This window comes from Lissotriton vulgaris, chromosome 7 (assembly GCF_964263255.1).
Source record: "Lissotriton vulgaris chromosome 7, aLisVul1.2, whole genome shotgun sequence".
In the NCBI taxonomy this organism is placed as follows: Eukaryota; Metazoa; Chordata; class Amphibia; order Caudata; family Salamandridae; genus Lissotriton; species Lissotriton vulgaris.
Window position 1 is genome coordinate 234,825,643 of NC_141695.1, and position 14,732 is coordinate 234,840,374.

A 14,732-nucleotide genomic window follows, 5' to 3' on the forward strand; every position below is an offset into this window, starting at 1 on the left:
AGGAACAGTATTCCAAATGCACTCTCAGGTTGCTCACAAACCACTGAGACTCCAAAGTTTGATCAGAAAAGGGGGTTAATTTCCTCATAAAGCCACCGTATGGTGGGTTTATGAGAAAATAAACACCTTTTTGTGATCAAACTTTGGAGTCTCAGTGGTTTTGTGAGTGACGTGGGAGCGCATATGGAATTCCGTTCCTGAAGCAAGTTTTCTCCGCCGGCATCGCGCCACCCCTCAACGGGCCATAATTTCCAGAAGTAGCTACTTTGGTTAGGATATATATATAAATATATACATATGAATATATATATATTTTGTAAATTTGTATATAATTTTAAAATGATTAAACAAAGTAAATTTAGTAGTTTATTAATTGTTTTAAAGTAAATATATTAATTATTATGTATGTGTGTTTAACTTTTTTAAATTAAGTTTATTTGTTATATTTTTTTAATTTATATTAGATCAATTTATCTTTTTTATATTAATTTTATTATTTAACATATTTAATATTTATTATAACTTTTTTTATATATATCTATATATAAAAATCGATATTTTGTACAACTATTTTGTTTCAATATCTTTTTTAAAATATTTTTGTACTTACCTGTTTAAATATAGGGAGTCAATATTTTTGCAGTCTATATTTTTACATTGATACTTTTTACTACTATATTTTTTACATTGATATTCTGTCAGTGAACCGCATTCTGCAATGTAGTACAGCCTATTTTATTCTACTTCTAAGTGTACTCGGTAAACCAACCGGGCCAGATACTTAAGACATAAAAGTGAGACATGCTATATGTTTAAGAATGTTTGCCCCATGTCTCTAAATTTTGATGCCATGTTTTAACTGGGTAATACGTCTGCTTTGTTCCACCTATAAACTCTTTATCAGAAGTATATAGCAGCGCTAACTATAACTTGTGCCACAGACATCCACTGCTCATGACCTCACGTATTAAATCACTCATGACATGTTCTATGACTCTATTTATGACATCACAAATGACATCTCAAATGACATCATGGATGACGATATGACATCATTCAAAAGTCGTTTATGTACATATTGCTCTATAAATTAGTATGGAATTAGAGGCCTGGATGTAAGTACAAAATAGTTCAGAAGATTAGGAAGCATTATTTATGCCATCACAAACACTACTTCCTTTGGTGTAGAAAGCATGGGTTATGTACAAAATTGACCCTATTACCATACACTACATAGGTATTGTAGTTCCCATTAACAATGAACCACAGATATATAGGAAACCCTCATTGCATATGGTGTTCAATTTGTAGAGAACTTTTCAAAGAAAGCCAAGTTCCTAAAAATATTGAACACCTGTACCAAAATAAATGCCTGGACAGCAAATTGCCGTCCGAAGACCACTTCAAATCACTTTCTGGCACTTGTTTTGGAATTCTGAAGATGTTAAGAAAGGTATTTCCTTGGATTACCTTAGGTGCAAGAAAGACCCTGATGCAGGCTCTTATTGTAAGCAGGTTGGACTACGGCAAAGCCCTATTGGTCAGAGCCAAGGAAGATTTGCTTACGAGGCTCCAAGTGCTGCAAAATACAGCCGCAAGAATGGTCTTGAACAAACCCAGACGCTCCCCTTCGCGACCTTTGATGCAAGCCCTACATTGGCTGCCTGTAAAGAAAAGAGCAGTCTTCAAACTACTCACACTGGTGATTAAGACAACTCGAGACCTGGGGCCAGCTTACTTAGGGAAGAAGACAAGGCCCTATGTTCCCAGTCGCCTCCTCAGGTCAAGTAATCAAAATCTGCTAGTACCTTGCAGAATTAATAAAGCCAGAATGGGAGGGCGTGCCTTTTTCTATCTGGCTCCATTCCTTTGGAATAGGCTGCCATGAAGAGATACATCGCTGTACCTCTCTGGGACACTTAAAAAAAGCTTAAAATCCTGGATAATTTAGGGGTTTTGCGTTGCTCGTGGTCTCTGTCTGCTGTCATGCCTAGGCGCCGTGAGATCCCCCTGGGGATGATACGATGCACAATACAAATGTTAAATAATAATAATAATAAAATGGACAGCTTTTATCTGTATCAAACCCCTGACAGTCACCGAAGCTACATTGAGAATGGAAGTTGATATGAGTAGAGAAGTGGTTACTGTTAACAGTATTCACTCTGAAGAGAGACTTTACTCTGTACCACACTGTTTTCAGACAGTGAAACTCTCATGAGAAATACTTCACAAAGTATCTAATAAAAACCGTGTACAACCTTTGCAACACTTATCAAAAAATACACTATTCAGTTAAAATAACCAACTTCTGATGGTGCTAAAGATTATATTACATATAACCTTTATACTGTGATGAAAACTTTATAAATAAATCATCTTCTAAACCAAAACAAGCACATGTACATAGCATAATACCTTCTGCACACTGCCTTCTATGTGAGGTAGACATAGTCATGCTGAGACAATGCAGTCTAATAACTAAAGGCTGCTTACAATATTTAGAATGTTATATGTAAAATTTCTGCCCGGTTGCAAACTTTTTTGATAGAGCCTAAAAGCTTGTGCAGGACACGCGAACACAAGCTGTCAACTGTCATTTTTGCACAAGGTTACTCTTCAGTGCAAACATTTGTAATGTGCCCAATACCTGTTCACAGCTATGATGTATTAGTAGCACATGTGTTTTGTAAACACATACAACCATTAGCCGGTCAAAGGCTGTACAAAATTAGATAAAAAGGTACTATGGTAGTTACGCACCACTATGTAAACTATAAAACAAAGTAACACACTCATTGGATGATGCCATCAGTTATGTAATCAATGATGTCATTTGAGATGCCATCAGTGATGTTGTAAATGATGCCATAGAACATGTCATGAGTGACGTAAAATGTGATGTCATAAGCAGTGCATGGTAGGGGCGCAAGTTATAGTTAGCTTTGCTAACTATAACTGGTGAATTTCTATGGTTTCTTTTTGATCAAAACGTTAATGTTGTCACTGACATATTTACCTAACTATAACATCACTTTAATCTTTGGTTCTTTCAGCACATTTGTAAGGTTTATTTTAAACAAAAACAGCTCTTTTTATCACACTAGGCACTCAAGCAGAGTGTCTGAGTTGGTGCATAGGTGCTGTTTGTGTTCCGGCACAGGGAAGAAGGACACTAATGCACCATATCTTGTAGATACGGGGAATTCCTGCCCTTTTCTTTTGATTGACGGCAGTGCAGCAGGAGGCTTGTTGTGCTGCTTTGCATCAAAAGTTTGTAAATGTGGCTCTGAGTGTGCAGTGTTTCTTGTATCAACTGAGTGGGAAGTGAGCCTGGTAAAACTGTGTTTTCTCACCAGACATCAGAATTTGTGAGTGTCTGCATGAATTCCAGTGGCGTAGCTAGGGGGGCGGGGGGGGGGCAGTGGGTGCGATCCACGCTAGGTGGCACAAGATGTGCCCACCCGCTCTTACCTGCGGCACCGCAGCAGCATGAATCACCAGCACCCCCTGCTCTTCAATCAGGCCGCGGTGGCACGGCAAACGCAGGGGCCGCCACAGGCGGCCTAAGGCCTAGCTACGCCACTGATGAATTCGGACATGTTTTACTGCCCAGAAATTGTACAAAAACCTGTGAGTTTGGTAATTCCCACAAATTTCAGAGTCTGATTTCGGGTGCAAACTCTATGAACTGGGTTACTTGGATTGTTGGAATGAGTCTAAGCGGAGTGGGCAGTCATCATTACAAGTACCATTGGGACCCCAAAACAAATGAAATCATTGAATATGCATGTCTCCAATCCCCAGCAGAACGGTACTGTTTCACAAACTCTTACCCTGACATGTCCATTTTCATATCGAACCAGCGTGATGTTCAACCCGTACACCTGGACCGTCACAAAGCTGACATACGAGACGGCTGTGGACCCCCGATTTTCATTCTTAGCCACGACATTGAAAGCCGGCAGAGTGTCGTCCGCACCACAGGTTTTGGCCATGGTGTAAGTGCAGGTACCCTGAAAGTCGAAGTTTTTTCCATCGAAGGTGTGGTAGTGTGGGTCCCCCCAGCCCCAGCACACAGATTCTGTGTTTGGGATGCACACCGGGCTGCCATCTCGCATCTCACAGGTCTCTTTTGTTCTACACTTCACTAATTTGCAGGGATCTGAAAGAAATATAATTAAAAACGTCACATGTAAATACTTTTTCTTTCATGACACTGGCATGTATTTTCAGAGGTTCCCAACCCTCATATTAAAGTCAGACTCATCCAAGGGCCATTTCATGATAGGCTACACTGGTGCAGCACTTGTTCATGCTCCTGCAGTGTTTAGAGGAAATTCGTTTAATCTCATACTTCTCTGAGTTAGTGCTCTATTTTCAGACATCACAGGTCAGAAAAAGGCAAACTTTTCAAGCTGTTTCCGAGCTGTATTTCTAGAACTTAAGCTCTAACTCAGAGAAATATTGGGTGAAATAAATTAATTATACATTTTACAGGTGCATGAAACAGGTGCTCGTCTCTGCCTAAAAAAACAAAAAGCCCATCAATATACAGACCCACATTTACATAGACAAGGATGGCCAAAATTAGTCTAGGAGAGACAAATAGATGCCCATTTTACAGCAATGTTTAGACAAAATATTGAGTTTAGAATATCAAGACACATAAATATCGGAAACTAACACCTTGGGTGCTCATGACGGCTCCCAGCCATCATGAGTCACAGTAGGCGTGTGCTCATGATGGCTGGGAGCCGTCTGAACGTTGCCACTCCGCCCACGCTGTATTAATTCCCGGCCTGTGCGAGGGAATTAATCAGTGGGCGGAGTTTGGACGGCTCCCGCCGTCATGAGCACACGCCCACCGTGATTTATGACGGCCGGGAGACGCCCTCAGTAAGGGAGTGCCAAGCCCAGCCCCGCCCCCCCTTTGCACCAAGGAGGAATTTTCCCCGCAGTGAAGGGGTTAAATGTATTTGCTCAAATATTGCGCTGCACCAATATCGTTGACAAAGATATTGTTTTTTTAAGTAAGTTATATTGTTTTAAAGAATATCAATGTTTTTAATATCATTTTCAGTGAAACAGTTGTTAAAATATAGTTATAAATATATTGTAATGTGTTTTAGTTGATATACTAATTTTATTTTTGTAGCTATTGTTCATATAAATGTTATGAATGTTTTTAAAGCATAGCTTGCAAATCTAAGTCATTTAGATTTTTTTCCTTCTCACTCTTTAATATTAATTGATAGCCTTTAGTTTGGGTCTGTTAGCTTTGTAGGGGTATAGGATGGGAAGCTACTTAAGTAATAATTAATTAACTATTGATTATTATTTATAAAATAATTATTCAAATGAGTTTAAAATTTGTAAAATTTGTAAATTATCATTTTACTTATATTGTAGTTGCAGGCTGCTAGGTTTGTAGGGGTCTAGGGTCGGAAGTTAATTAATTATTTCATTGATTTCAAATATGTTAATTATGGAATACCTATGTTTTTACTAATATTTTGGGTGCAAACTGATAGATTTGTAGGGGTATAGAGTGGGACGTTAATTCATAATTGAATAAAAAATGATGTAAATTGATTCATTGTTTTTAGGTTTATATATATATATATTTTATTCTCATGTTAATTAATAATTTTTCAAGAGTTTTGTATTATTTCTACGTTAATGGGGTTACTCATATATGTAATGTGTTTGAATTGAAGTACTTTCCCTACTCTTGCTTATACTGCAGTAGGAATAGTAATACTAGCCTGTTCACAGTTCAACAGTTTCCCTACTGTTGCACTGTTTGGAGTGGGATTAGTAAATGTCAGCCCTCTGGAATCTATGAGGTTACTCATATATGTTAAATATGTTTGAAGTATAGTTCTTTACCTACTCTTGCTTAGACTGCAACAAGAATAGTCAAAGTAACCTGTTCACAGTTCAACACTTTCCCTACTGTTGCGCAGTTTGGAGTGGCAATATTAAATTTGACCCTTCTGAACTTCAATGCTTACCTACTATTGCACAAACTGGAGTGACAATAGTAAATTTTAACCCTCCAAAGTCCAACTTTTTCCCTACTGTTGTGCTGTTAGGAGTAGGAATAGTAACTGTAACCCCTCCAATGTGCAACACTTTCCCTATTGTTAATTAGACTGGAGTGGGAAAAGTAAGTTTCCTTTCCCCCCAAGTCCAACGCTTTCCGTACTCTTGGTTATACTGGAGTGGGAATAGTAATTTTAACTCGCCCAAAGTTTAACACTTAGCCCTACCGTTGCATAAACTAGAGTGGGAATAATATTCTTATTTATAGTTTCCATAATATTGGACATATAGATGTTATAACACTACTTATTTTTTTTTATATTTTATACTATTTTATTTTAAATGCATTATAAAGTGTATAGCATTTTTAAATAAGTAAATGTGTTTTGGGGGTTTTAAATTTTGAATATTTTTTTTTCCATCAATTGAAGAATTATTTTTTTGTTATTGAATTAGTAGTCCCCAGCCAAGGTTGTTTTTAAAAATAGGCCCAATTAGAAAATTTTACAACACAACTTCCAAATACAGTTGCTAAAAAGCCAAAAGCTCTAAATGGATACTCAGGAAATATTGTAGAACTTTGATAGTAGGACAAGCAAGCCTGATCCTCCTGAACATTAATACAGGTTTGCCTGCCCCCAGAATGTTGTGATAAATCGGTGCTTTATTGGCACAGTTTTCCTAAAAACGTCTAGCCAGCCAAAAATCCAAATGGTAGTTCAGAAAATGCATTTTAACATGGCCTATCATTTTCTTTAGCATTTATTTACATTTAAACATTTTGCTTAATTTCATTTTTCAATTTTAACCCTTGAACGTAGATTACCAATCATATGTTATGACTGTATCAAAATATTAAAAAATGCAAGAAGGTTGAAAAAATAAAACATACACAGGTCTCACAATCTATACACAGCATATATATGCACCTAACAATTAAAATTCCAAGTTATGGTGAGGATGAGAATCCATAATTTGCATAAAAGTTAGGAAAACCATAATTTGCACACCAACAAAAACACTACCGATGCCATCTTTAATTAAACAAATGCGATTACAAATGTTGGAAATCATATTGCAGATGTATGCCAGGAACAGCAAACAATGACAATGTTAATCCACTCCCACAGTTGAAATGCAGACATCTTTTTTATAAGTTGCTTCCTACTCTGTCCTCCATTGCCATTGATGAAATACAAACTCCTCTAAGGCTACACTCTTTTTAAGATTCTCAAGAAGTTTGGAATAAGAAACAAGGGTTTTTCTTTTTACCTTTAGGAACACAAGACAACACTCCCTCTAGGACTGCACATTTTTCTTCACTGTCACAGGTGTGGGGCTTGCATGTTACACCTCCAGTTGGGCTGCAGGTGCAGACCTCAGTGCAGTTTTCATTCAAGATCTTCTGGTTGGGCTGGGTAGTTGTTGAAATAAATGGTTAGAGCTCTGAAAAATCATTTACATTCATGTCTAAACAGACAACTGCATTGTAAGACTACATTCCTTTGCTTAAACAGTTATTAATGTTTTCTACTTCTCATCTATGTTTATTGGTTAGCTCGTCTGACAATCAGAAGTAGAGGCATTTCTCAATCTCTGGCTATTGAGCATCTAGATGTCCTATTTGTTGAATGTGTAGTTGATAACAATTTGAACACACATTTTGAAAGTCAATTTGTTTGAAAAGTTCCTACTAAATTTTAAATCAGAAGTAAAATGAGTTGTTTTTGCACATGATGGGTAAATAAAGGTATTTACACCCTTGACTGATAACAAGAATATTTATTCAAGTAGCTTTTCAATTACATTAAACTTTTGTAAAACCTGTCAGCCAATAAACCAAATATTTTAGTCAACAAAGTTTACGAAAAGTATTTGAGGTATTCTCTGAATCAGGGGCTCTCTGTCAAAGGACATTTTGTGTGGGATGTCAGATTTGTTATGCCAATGTCTACTGCGAGTGCTTTCAAGTTCCACTTTCCTTTAATCTAAGAGCTTTCATCTGAAGACCAATTTTGCTAGTGCTCTTAACTCCGGAAGCTAAATTCATTATTTGATTACTTCAGACCCTACACTGTGCTACAGCGAGAGGTATCATTTCTTTGTATCCACCCTCTACTTTTTGTATGTAAGAGATTTGCCTTTTGAGGGAACCAGGCCACACTAAAATGTGTGGGTTTATGATGATAGGTTTCATAAAATTTGGGTATGGTCACATGTCTCAACAGAACATGCATGACCCTCCTTCACTGGGTTGTATTAGGGTGACGTGTGGGTATTTGAATCTGTCTTTTGCGCTTTCCTGGGGTTTAAGGCTGTGTGATTGACCATAATAAATAACAGATTTTTTTAGGTCAAGAGGAACAGCTTTTGGGATCTGGGGGATGATGGAGTAGGTGGAGTAGTTCATGTTCTTTATCATGGTTAGACTGGAATGTGGGGATGTGCACCCTTATGTGACTGTAACACCTCTAAGGAGTTGGGATAGATAGGTTCTAGTAGCAGGCTTAAAACCCAGAAACCCTGTGCTTGAATCCCTATCTTCTCACTTGCCCAAAGTGTTTGATCCTCAGGGAATCATTTTACCGCAAAGTGACCCTTTGACTTATGTTATGTTATGTTAGTATGAATTTGTAGAGCGCACGTTCACCCCAGGGTTTCTTGGCGCTGTGTGCCGCTGGGGAACCCGTCCTGGCTTTCCCTGTGAGATAGTCCCTATTGGACATCCCCAAGGTGAAGCCAGGTATCCCGGCAGCGAGGGGGCTGTTTTGGAGATTAAGTAAGCTATTGCCCAGAGTTGCAGCGTGGGACCCATGGTTAGAGAGGCACAGAGGCGAGATTTATCAAGCCCGCTGACATTGGTTCCATACCCTGCCTCGTCGGGAATTGAACCCTGGTCCCGGGCCGACCTCTGCTTCTGGGTCTGCCGCCTCTAACCGGTGAGCCACACTTCTCCACTTATGTTGAATGAAAGAATTTTTATCATCATTAATGTGCTTCTCATGCTAAGGGTCGCTGTATACACTCGTCCAACCTGAATAGTTTTGCTTCACCAAAATTTTAATAAGCGCAAAATATTTAAGGCCTATTCTATTCCACAGTTTGTGCCACACTCAGTTCATCCTAGAGGACAAGGACATTTTCCCTCTTTGTGGCCTCAAACCTGAAAAGTGCACAGGAGATTAATGAGGGGCAGCGCAATAATTTGGGTTTTATATAGTATTTATGACCAAACTTAGAAATCTTTTTCGGTAGCCAAAGCACTCTTTTCTTCTATATGATCCTCTTCCTCTTTATATTTCTTAGCATCCATTTTAATTTGCTGCTGTTTTATCTCTGTCACCGATCCCTGTGGTTATTTTCCCGCAACAGTATACCTATGTTAGTATAACCATACCTATATTTCTGGATAGATTAAATATATTTGACCAAGGAAGTGGTGATTCCTTTAGCTAACATCTACAGTCCTCAATTGCTTAACATTAGGTCAGCTTCTTGATATGTCTATAACTGTTTGTAATGAGTAGTACCGTATGGTGCTATGTGTTATCATTTCATTTCATAACTTTATTTCGATTTCACAAAGAAATCATAAAAGTATACATCAATATAAAATACCAACTACAATAAAACCATGGTAGATATTTACATAATTCTAATTTTCATAAACAGTCAATAACGGTTTCTAATCATAAGAGCTGATCTAATAAAACTCAGTACAGCATTACAGATGTTTGCAGTTGACAAAGATAATAGATATTCATATCCTTCTTTATAATAGCACGATCCAAAGGATAATAGTAATGGTCTAATAAAAGTATTTCTTGGGACCTTATACAAAGTGCAAAAAAGAATAAGATGCAGGGTGTTTTGCGAAACCTTATTATTACAGGGGCAACAAGGTAGCTTCTCACTCCACCCCCCCCTGCTTTGGAAAGGCAAAAAGGAAGTGTAGAGTACTAAGGCGAAACCTTGTCAAATAGAAACGCCATATATATGATAAATAAAAGGGTCGCACTAGTTTGCCCCGGACACTGTTCCTTAAGGAGCCCAAACTAGAACTATAGGCGTTTTTGATGGTTAACTTAGCATCCTTATTGATCGTGCCAGGGTTTGTAAACATGTTTCCTAACCCAATTTTATAAAGGGTATCTCTGACATATCGAAGCCATGGAATTTCCCTATAGAACTCAAGTTTAAGGCAATCTTGTAGGACATCTTTTGTCAACTTCAGTTCCTCAGACTGCCAAACTTTAGGCCATAATACTAATGGCGCTACGTTTATAATGTCACTTGCAAACTCAATACCAACCTCCCCATGACAAAAAATATTTGATGTGCTTGATGGGACAGATAGGAGACGTTTTTTAAATTTATTCTCCATAATCTGCAGCTTTTCACAATTTTGTGACCCCCAGACACCAGCACCATAGGTCATAGCAGAGACACATTTAGCTTTATACAAAGTTATTATTTCAGCTATACGTCGTTGTCCTAATTTACTGGCAAAGCGAAAAAGAGCTTCAATTGATTGTGTAACCTTTTGAACCCGGGCTACTATCAGAGGTTCCCAGTTCAATTTTTTATTAAAAAGGTTTCCCAAGAAATTGAAGTTGTCAACTTTCTCTATATTTGAATCCCTCACCATGTACTTGCGGATTTTAACACTTTTCGGACCGCAAGTCATGGCAAAAGATTTTGTAAAATTGACCCCAAGATCTAAGTTTCCCATAAACATATCAAAAGCATTCAGGCAAATCTGCATGCTATTGGGAGTAAGGGTCATTAGGACAGTGTCATCTGCATATGACAGCATTGGAATTTTTTTGCCATTAATCTGAGGGAAGTCAGCACCAGTTTCTAACAAAAAACTTTCTAGTCCATTTGTGTAAACCAGAAATAAAAAGGGGGCTAAAATACATCCCTGGCGGACACCTTCAGTAGATAATATAGGTCTAGTTTTCTCTCCCCCAGGGCCATATCTAATTCTCACCGTTGTGGCAGCGTGAAGCCTGCGGAGCAGAGTAACCAAAGGCTCCTCAAACCCCATAGACTCCATCATCCGCCACAATTTACCCCTACATACCGTGTCGAAAGCACTGGACAAGTCCATGAATGCCAAATGGATAGAGCTATTCTTGGCACCCATGTACTTGCCCATAATCAGTGCTAAATTTAAACACTGCTCAGTGGTTCCTTTCCCACTTCTAAAACCATATTGGGATTCTACAATAACCCCCGCTGACTCTGCCCATGTTTCAAGGCGAACCAATATCACCCTACCCATTAACTTACATGACGCGTCTATTAATGATATTGGCCTATAGCAGTGTGGGTCAGACTTATCACCCTTCTTAAAAATAGGTACCACAACTGCCTCTTTCCAAGAGGTCGGAATGGACCCCCGAATTATTGCCTTAAAAACATTCAAAAGTAATGGGGACCAGACCTCCAAATTATGTTTAAAAAGGTCCAAGGGTACTGCATCAGGGCCAGGGGCCTTTAAAGCAGCCCCCTTGGTCAAAGCTAGCTTTACCTCTGAAAGCGTTAATGAATCACTAAGTGATTTTGCTGATTCTATATTAAAATTATAATCACCCTCACCTGTGGTAGCAGTCAACAATGTCTCATTTGGGTTAAAGATTTTACTATAGTGAGCTACCCAGGAGTCTTCAGGTATATGCACTCGAATGGTAATATCTTCCCCTGATTTTAAAAAAGGCCTATTTATTATCTCCCAAAAGAGCATATTATCCCTTAGATCAACCGCTTTTTCCAAATCTTGCCATGCTTTGTTCCGTAGATCATTTTTTCTCTTACTCAGTGCCTCCCTATATCTTTTCCTAGCTGATCTAACCAATTCTCTATCACGTGGGTCTCGGCGTAATGTCTTTGTTAAATGTGTTTGAGCAGAGGAACATTCCGCATCAAACCATTTAGGCCCACGATCTTGTTTCGTCCCCCCTGTCTTTACAAGGTGTGAAGCAACATTTCCCAATAACAATTCAAAATTCTCAATGATGTGGTCTGGATCCGATATGGGTGTCAGACAAATTTCTATCTTATCCTGATTTTCTTTAAAGACATCCGCTTCCAGTTGCCTCACATGTACTTTGTCCCACCTTAAAGTAACTTGGATGGCTGTGCTATCATATTATTGCCAGCACTCGACTACCTATTAGTTTCTGCTGGCGCTAGGATGGAAGGCTAATGACTGTGTAACTTTGCCTGACTGCTAGGTATACCAAACTAAGGTCCTAATTTAGTTATTGGCTGATGGAGTTTACTCCGTCAGGACGACAGAGTAAATTACTGTGCCACTGGCGGATCCTCTGCCCACCACATTTAGAGATGACCGCCAAACTGGGGTTAGTATGTGAATATCACAGCTGTTCCTTTACATGCTTTTTTCAGTTTGACGCACGGCTCCGTCAAACGTCAGTTTTCTTATTTTCAAAATGAAAATTGTGTTAAAGTAAAAAAAAGAAATGCCTCCCCCTCACCAAAAGGCGTTATCTCCCATTGAGAGGGCAGCATTAGACATTTTTCACTGCCCCTTACCACCAGGGTTTTCCTTGCAGTGACATGCAGTGAAAACTGACCTCTATGTCTGCCCATCTAAATTATGTGGGTGGGCATAGAAGTCAACTTCCTACAGCCCTTACTCCACTGAGTAGTTGGAGAGGTGTAATCAAGGCAGAGATGGAGTAGTCTCCACTGTGACATCACTGTCCCCCCACATTAAAATCGGGAGGGCGGACCATTATGTTGGCAGTAAGGATACTCTATCGCCATCGCGATGGAGTATCCCCTATCCATACCGCCAACATAGAAATCAGTCCCTCAGAGTGTGATTGACTAGGTGGATAGGCATACCTTAAATCTACTTCAGTAAGAATATTCTACAAGGATAGATCCATCCGCAGAGGGAAAATACATGGAGAATCCTCTCTGTGGAAAGCCCTGCCTTGAGTAGTCTTCGAGAGAGTTATGTCTTAAGCTTCAGTATGACATTAACTAAGAATGGTCCGATCTCCCTGAAATGCTTTGGGTGTGGCCTGAATGCCTTTGAACTATACAGTAAAAGATGTGGGCAAGCATGCTGGGTCACCACACCATCCGTTTGGTGTTTTCCAATTCTTCATAGTGCTCTATTTCTGGCCCGGGTGGGTGGATGCTCCAGTTCTACTGATCTGCCAGAGGAAATGCAGAGATAAGATCCCAGTTTAGATATGTATGCAGTCCAACTCTTTGCACATTCCTTGCAAAAGAAAACTGATATTTGTCCCTTTGCTTCAGGCCCACATGTCTTGCACTGTTCTTCCTTGATAACGCCTTTTGTTCCCAAAGATAGTGCTACAGCTTCTAAACAGACAAGCTACAGGGACCAGGAGAGGTTAGCCTGTGAATCTTAGTGTGACTGTGATCCCAGGGAATTGAGATTCTCCTACTCTTTCTCCTGAGTACATGTTTATGCCTATAGAACCTATATGAGTGATGTAACCATATGTGTACTTATGTTGCATAATTCCAGAATGGGTCATAAAGCCCTGGGAGCAAATAACTGTCTTTCTGGAATCAAATGGAGTGAAAAAATATTCACTCCAATCTGTCAGTCCACTGGAGAAATAGCCAATCAATATAATGGACAAGAACCTTAGTTGGTATTGCATTGCTACCTATTTAGCCTTTTACTCAGCAGTAAAATGTCTGATTTTGAGAAATGGCGAAAAGAGAGAGTTAAGGTGTGAGAAAGGATCAAATGCGGAGGCGAGGGAGCTGGGCAAACTTCTGATTGTGTCAATGAATATAATATATTTGACCACAGTGTTCATGATTTATACCAGCGTTATTTGTGAAGGGAGTAGTCTAGTGTTATTCAAATACCTGGAGTGATACAAATTGCCAGCACTAGCGTTATACGGTTTCCACAAACTTAGTAGTACTAGGTATTAGATCAACAAAACTACATACTATGGGGACTGAGTCTTCTTATATCATCTGTATATGTTGGTTTGGCTGGCTCACAGTACCGCATCTTAACTCCTTAACCTTCAGAGTTATAAATGCTATTGATAACCTCGAACATGACCACTCTTATTCCCAAGGAATTTATAGAAACAGTTCTCACCATTTATTTTAGCACTTGTGCATGCCCAATGTTTCACAAAGGTAAGAGGCAATAATATATTTTCAAATGTTATTGAAAAGAAATAATCCTTGTTAGTAAAACATGAACTGCGATTGTTAGACATATGAGACATATCATTGTTATAAACATTGTGAAAATGGTGAAAAATGCAAACAATTCAACCATGTTATTTGTTCCTAATGTTCCTCCTATCTATCGCTAATATCCCTACACTAGTGAGAGCATGGTGGGAGTACCCTTTGCTGGTCCCACTTGGAATGATCTAACATCATACTTTGGTGTAATGTCTCAGGAAGGTGAATACATGAATGAACTCCATCTCAGTGTGCAAACCTGCTCACATATCTGTTTGATCAGCTATTTCCTTCTGAGAATGAAGGTTGGGGTCTCTGGAGCTGCATCTCAGTCACAGCCATTAGCAGCTTCCATGACAACTCAGGTGGGAAGTGCCTCTCACAGGGTTCAACCTGGATGCTGGTTAAAAAATAACACACCATCCTTATCTCATCTGCCAGAGATGCAGAAAAACATC

The 14,732-nt window shown here is 38.9% G+C and overlaps 1 protein-coding gene across 1 annotated transcript in view; it reads right to left on the reverse strand.

Annotated features, from left to right (window-relative positions):
* The window catches only part of LOC147701273 (IgGFc-binding protein-like), a 221,247-nt gene that overhangs the window by 125,738 nt on the left and 80,777 nt on the right, over positions 1–14,732 (reverse strand). The window contains exons 10-11 of the mRNA XM_086930002.1: positions 7,321–7,462; positions 3,837–4,165 (exon numbers count right to left, since the gene is read on the reverse strand). Coding sequence (XP_086786128.1) covers positions 3,837–4,165; positions 7,321–7,462 — 471 coding nt within the window. The remainder of the gene's footprint in view (positions 1–3,836; positions 4,166–7,320; positions 7,463–14,732) is intronic.